Source organism: Nycticebus coucang, chromosome 3 (genome assembly GCF_027406575.1).
Source record: "Nycticebus coucang isolate mNycCou1 chromosome 3, mNycCou1.pri, whole genome shotgun sequence".
Lineage (NCBI taxonomy): Eukaryota > Metazoa > Chordata > Mammalia > Primates > Lorisidae > Nycticebus > Nycticebus coucang.
In genome coordinates this window covers 151,642,463-151,648,376 of record NC_069782.1, presented here as the reverse complement: position 1 = coordinate 151,648,376, position 5,914 = coordinate 151,642,463, and the positions used below count along the sequence as shown (strand labels likewise).

Here is a 5,914-nt window from a genome sequence, read left to right as displayed (position 1 = left end):
TGAATTTCTGTTTATTTTTCGTTTATGACACATGCCCTCGTTTTTATTCCAAACCAGTGGGAAATAAAGGGAGATCTATCTTCACTGGGGTCCAGGCTAAATTTTTGCTATAAATACGCACGCCGGTTTGTTTGGGGTTCAGTTTTCCATCAACAGAAAACGATACTCGACGTTTCAACCACAGTAGAATCAATTGTGTCGATAGAATTTGAGGAGGCTGGCAACGCACCGGGAGAAGTAAGGGAGCGCGTGCAGGCGCTCCCCAGTGGTCGCGCCCTGCGGCGTGCACTCCGGAATCTTCCCAGCCTCCGGGTTCCTCAGCTCCCCAGCTTCTAACGTGCTCTGCTACGAGTCGTGCGTGCACACACACTCCCTCCGCCCCCCAGCTTAAAGGCAGGCGGCAACACCCGGTTAGCAAGGGGCGTCCAAACATCTGCTTTTGTTGGGCAGTCCAGCCCTTCCAGCCGGTCTGGCAAGAGGTACCTCGGCAGGCTGAAGACCAAGAACAGTGGCCCAGAGCCTGGCAGTGGTGTGGCCCGGCGCGGCGAGCGCTGCGCTTACCAGCGTCGGCCAGGGCAGAGATCTGAGATCTAGAGACTTCAAGATGCTGGGCACCAGTGGCAAGAGAAGGGCCTGGCAGGGAGGGTGCAAGGTCCTCCCTGTTTCTTCTGCTCAGCCAGGTGACCAGTGTTCCCTGGCACTCGGCACATCAGGTCAGTGCCCTTCCCCAAGCCGCCCCGGAAGTTGCAGTTATGCAAGTTCTGCGGAAGTGCCCATGTCCTGGAAGTGGGAGCCAAGGTCCCAAGAGCTGCTTGGCCACCCCAGGGCTGCCCTCTCCCAACTGGACTTGGTAATCAGCTTCCAGCCGCAACTAAACCCTAAGCTCACTCTCTTCTCGCTACTATCCCAGGCGCAACCGCAGCCCACCTAGCTAAGCCGGTTGACAAGTGCTCAGGGATGCCCTGCACAGAAGCTCTAGGCTCTAGAAAGAATCGTGGCTTGGGAACGGAAGCGCGAGGCTGGAGCCCTACGTTCAGAAATACCAGCTGTCTCTGGTATTTTCGCCTCTCTCGCTGTCGCTTTGCTGAACTTCACAAACTAGATAAACCTAGGTCTTTACCCCTTCCCCCCGCATTCTCCCCAGCTCCCTCGGTGTTTCAAGCCGTGGGAGACACCAGCGAGAGATCGCCCCGATCTGGAACAAAGCCTCTCTGTCTCCGCTGCCTCCTGGATTATTGGGACGTGCGTCCAGGTCGGATTTAGCAAATTCGGAGGCAGCCGGCGAGCAAGACCGAAAAGAGTTTTGGAGACATCTTCTTCGGGAAAAATCGTCCAAAGTTACACACTCTGGCAACGCAAAAGGCTTCGCTTTTCTTTTTAATTAATTCAATTTCACAACATTAAGTGTAACAATATTTTGTGGGTTTTTTCCTTTTTCTTAAAAAGGGCCTGACCTCAGCAGAGGTGAGGGAGATGAAGGGAAACAGACTATCTCAGAACAACAGGTGTAGCGGACAGAAAGAAAACAGATTGGATAACAGAGCCAGGAGCCCTGTGGAGCTGAGGATGAACTTTACAAGAAACCTGTACATTTATCAAATAAGTTAAAATTCTCCTAAATTGATTGTCCTTCACTTAAAGCGCTCCAGTATGTCTAACTTATTCCTTTGAGAATCACTACCTATGATTTCTCCTTCCTTCCCACCATTGCCTGCCTAATTTTTTATCTTTCCAAATGTAGGGTTATGATTATAAGGTGGAAAAGTCCGTTCCCCTCGATGGAGGAGGAAACAGGGTTCTCAGGAAATTTTGTACAATATTGCACAGGTCAAAGTCAACAGTTACTGCAGAATAAAAAGGTAGGGGGAAGAGGATAAAAGATAGAATTTTTAAAAAATATTGAAATCACTCTTTCAAAGCAGGGAACAAAGTAATAACAGTAATATTAATAATAATTTACCCAGTGAAATTCTCAAAATAAATGCTACCAATAAATAAGACCACTCAAACCCCGCCAGAAGTAGAGCTGTTTCAGTAGCCAGAGTTCTGATTTTTGGCTGTCTTATCTTTTCGCTTTAAATTCTTAGAATTCTTCCATCACAAAAGGAGATAGATGAAGCGGTTCACTGAGACAGGCCTATCCCAGAAAGAAAAGTGGCCTGCATCGGGTTCTTAGGATAGGCTGCTGAGATTCTGAAAATTGCCGGGCATAACTGATTGGGGGAGGGGAGGAAGAACAGAACCACACCCAGAAATAAAAGTACTGCCATATGAATCCTCCTGGGTCCTGAAAAGAGTTCTAAAGAACATGAATAAATGAGAGGAATTCGAGTTTTGCGCTTATTTTCCTTCTATAAAAATAAAAGCAAAAAGCCACAGAGCAATGCAAATTTGGGTGGAGGGCTGCACATTTTACAAAAGCTTTCAGCCGAAATGTTTGACCCGGGAATTTCGTCTTTTCCCTGTTTTCTCTTAGGATAAGCCAAAGTCAAAAGTAAGAGGGGAAGGGCCTCAAATCCATTAGGGATGAATTGCACGAAAATGCATTGCAAATACTTACAAAACACTACCGATTGGGGGAGGGGAGTCCGGGGCAGCGTGCTGAAGCCCGGGTTCCCGAAGGCGGCTGGACTTCTAGCCGCCCTCCGCCTGGCCAGTTTCCTCCGGGTCCGGAAGAAGGGGCGGGCTTTCCCTCCCCCTCCCCTCTCAAGCCTCAGACTGGCCGTAGCAGTGGCACGGACGAGACCACCGGGTGCGAATAGTAGACGGGATGCGGAAAGGTGAGCAGAGGCTGGCTGACCGGCACTGGGGCCCCCGCGGCCGCGGCCGCCGCGCCCTCAGCCGCTGAGTTCTCGTGGTAGAGGATGGGCACCCGCACGATGCGCTGCGCCGCAGCGTGGCTCAGGTTGGCCGCCTCCAGCTCCGCCGCTAGCTGCCGCTTCCACTTGTTGCGGCGGTTCTGGAACCAGATCTTGACCTGCGTCTCGGTGAGGTGCAGGGACGCGGCCAGGCCGGCGCGCTCGGAGCTGCTCAGGTAGCGCTTCATGTCGAAGGTGGACTCGAGCTGGAAGACCTGGCTGCGCGAGAAGACAGTGCGCGTCTTCTTCTTGCGGCAGGCCGGCTTCTTATCCGGACTCTCGGTTCCCTTCTTCCAGTCCTCTGCGCCTGGCGTGACCGCGGCTGTCCCTACGGTCGCTCCGGCCGCGCCCGGCGCCGCTTCGCCGTCCTTCTTGCCTTCCTCGGAGTCGCTCTCTTCCAGAATGATCTCGTCCGGGCTCTTGGAGTCCAGCTCTTTGTGGTCGGGGTCGGCCTTGAGCAGCGGCTCCGGGGAGTCGCGGTCGGTGCCCGAAGCTGGGGAGGAGTCGCGCAGAAGGGCCTTCTCCGAGGCTGGGGAGACAGACAGACGGACTCACACACACGCACACGGGGAGAGCCTTGAGCGAGACCCGGCGCCTGGGGGCCGCAAGCTCAACCAGCGCCGGCCTCCAGGCCCCGGGCCTTGAGGCCTCGCGATGTCCGCGGGCCTCCTCCTTCCCGTCTGGGGACTGGAACAAGGGCGCCACGTCCTGGGATCCCCCTCCTCCCAGGGCAGGAGAGCAGATGGCAGCGTGACCACTTCTATTCCCTCAGCTTCCCCTTCGGGGGCCCGAAACGATTAGCTTTCAGCCTGGACCCATTCAGATCATCCCCCCTTTCCCCGTGGTGTCTCAAGCCCCAACTGTTCGAAGCCTCCGACTCACGCCCAAACCACTTTTCCCGGGAATTGCCGCGCTCCCGGCTCCGACTCCACTTTTCTCACCAAGTGGGATTGGATTCCCCGGCAGCGCAACCCAGCGCGTGGGCAAGAGATGCAGACCAGGGGCCGGAGGAGTTGGGCAGACAGAAAGTTTGCAGGTGTTGGGGTCCCAGAGCTGGGTTGGGGAGCAGCGCGGGGCGGGAATGGGACTGGCGCGCAGGGGGACAACGAAAGTTCAAAGAGAGGTCGGTACCTTCAGGTCTTGGGAGGTGGCCGCCGGCGGTGGTCAGGGTGTAGGGGTACCACCAGGCCGGGGAGCGCTCCAGGTAGTGCGCAGGCAGGGCAAATCTCTGCGCCGGGATCTCAAAGCGGGGGAAAGCCAGGTCGCCCACCTGCGAGAGGGCAAAGCCTGCGGCGCCCTCCAGGGCCCCCTTGGCCGCCGCGGCGGCAGCGGCGGCGGCGGCGGCTGAGGCCGGCGAGAAGAGCGTCCGTGGGGGCGGCTGCGGCTTAGGGGGCGGCCGGTGGTGGTCTCCGTTGAGCAGGTTCTTGATGGAGAATGGGGAATCCTTGGGCGCGGGAGGTGGGGGCGGCGGCGGCGGGGGTTGCGCGCTAGCGGCGCTGGGGGCGTCCGGCCCGGGCTCCGGCATGGTCCCCTATCCTCCGATCCCCGGGAGGGAGGGAGCGGGACAGGCGGGCGGCCGGGCGAGCGGGCTAGCAGCCGGAAATCAGACCATAAACGGAACTCAACTACGGGGCGCAAAGTCGGGGGCCGCCCCGGGCGCAAATCCAGCCTAGGGAGGGCGGGGTGAGGACCCAGGCGGGGCGGGCTCGCATGGGGGAGGGGTGCTGAGGGGTGGGGAGCGGCCCTGCAGCGGCACCACAGGAGCGAAGCGGCTCGGCTGCGGTTGCAGCTCCCGGGGAGGAGGCACAGAGAGCTGTCCCCGACTAGGGCTGCGTCAATCCGGCGCCGGATGCTAATGATGAAATCAAAATGTCATCCAAGTTAAATGCGGGGAGTATTCGGCGATTGGGCGCGTACAATGGCAAATGGGATTAGGCAGGCGAAGGCTCAGTACAGCCCCGGCCCCGCAACAGCCTCTGCCACCGCCCCTTTGCCTTCCCTCGGATTTTGGCGCTTTGGCTTCAGGCTCTAAAAGCCCGCCTGTTATTGGCTTTATATAGTCCAATTAGGCAGCAAATGAGGACAAGCCTATTAGCACAAAAGGATATTGGCTCTCGCTAAAGAGGCACTCGGAGCGCTCCTGTGAGCGCTGGAGGCGAGCGAACCACGCAAAGCAGGCGGCGCCCCTGGCCAGCGCGCACAGACATCCGCGAGCCCCGAGCCTGCGCCTCCCTCTCCCCCCTGTGGCTCAGGGACCCACTTCCAGCCGCCAGGCCCGCTGGAGGGGGGAGGGGTGGGTCCGCCCGGGTCACTTCAGGGTTATCTGTGCTCACAGCTGCCGCTCCTCGCCCCCTGGGACTCGGCAGGGACCCGCCGCCCCCACGCGGCTGGCGAGCCACGCAGCGCCGGCCCAGGAGCCAAGATGCGACCTCAGTCCGCGACGAACTCCACACTTTCCTACCTGGAGGCCTCAGCATTTCTCCCAAAACCTGCTAGGAAGGGCGTGGCCACCAAGAGGGGGATTTGGGTTCCCCACCCACCGTCTAGCTGACGGGAGGGAATCGAAGTGTAAGTCCTCTCATTGCGTCTGAGGGCTCGGGAATCCGCATAATCTTGGCCTTTGGCCCTGGAAGACCGGAATGAACCATCCCCTGGAGCAGAAGCCAGAATGAATCTCTGCGAGTGAGCCGAGTGGGGCTGCGGGGGTCGCGGCGACCCCGCATCGACGGCTGCATTCCGAAGGGCGCTGCTCTCCCTTGGCCGCCGGAGCCTGCAACCCTGATGGCAGGACTTTCTCCCAGGAAGTCTCTCCGCTGGCGTTTGGAGCTTTAATTGGGCGGTGTGAACCCAAGGCGCAGCGGTGACTTCCTTGGCCGCAGCAGAGTCACCCACCGCACGCACGGCCACGTCCCTAGAGAACCACAGCTGGGTCTCTGAGGAGCAGCTGAAAGGTCACTAGAGTCTGTAGGCTTTAAAAACAGCTCCCGGCTCGCACGAGAAACCCAGGAGGCAGGCATTTAAAACTTTAGATGTAAGCATCCGGTAAATCAGGATTG

The 5,914-nt window shown here is 58.2% G+C and overlaps 1 protein-coding gene across 1 annotated transcript; it reads right to left on the bottom strand.

Annotated features, from left to right (window-relative positions):
* Nucleotides 1–1,331: 1,331 nt before the first annotated feature.
* HMX3 (H6 family homeobox 3) lies at nucleotides 1,332–4,383 on the bottom strand. The gene is made up of 2 exons (XM_053584039.1): nucleotides 3,990–4,383; nucleotides 1,332–3,387 (listed from the first exon to the last, which is right to left on the bottom strand). The coding sequence occupies exons 1-2, from the start codon at nucleotides 4,381–4,383 to the stop codon at nucleotides 2,714–2,716; spliced, it is 1,068 nt and encodes a 355-aa protein (XP_053440014.1). The 3' UTR covers nucleotides 1,332–2,713.
* Nucleotides 4,384–5,914: the final 1,531 nt, after the last annotated feature.

Coding starts and splice junctions, on each gene's coding strand:
- HMX3 (XM_053584039.1), bottom strand. CDS start 4,383: ATGCCGGAGCCCGGGCCGGACGCCCCCAGCGCCGCTAGCGCGCAACCC. Junction 3,388..3,989: donor CCACCTCCCAAGACCTGAAG/GTACCGACCTCT, acceptor CTGTCTCCCCAG/CCTCGGAGAAGGCCCTTCTG.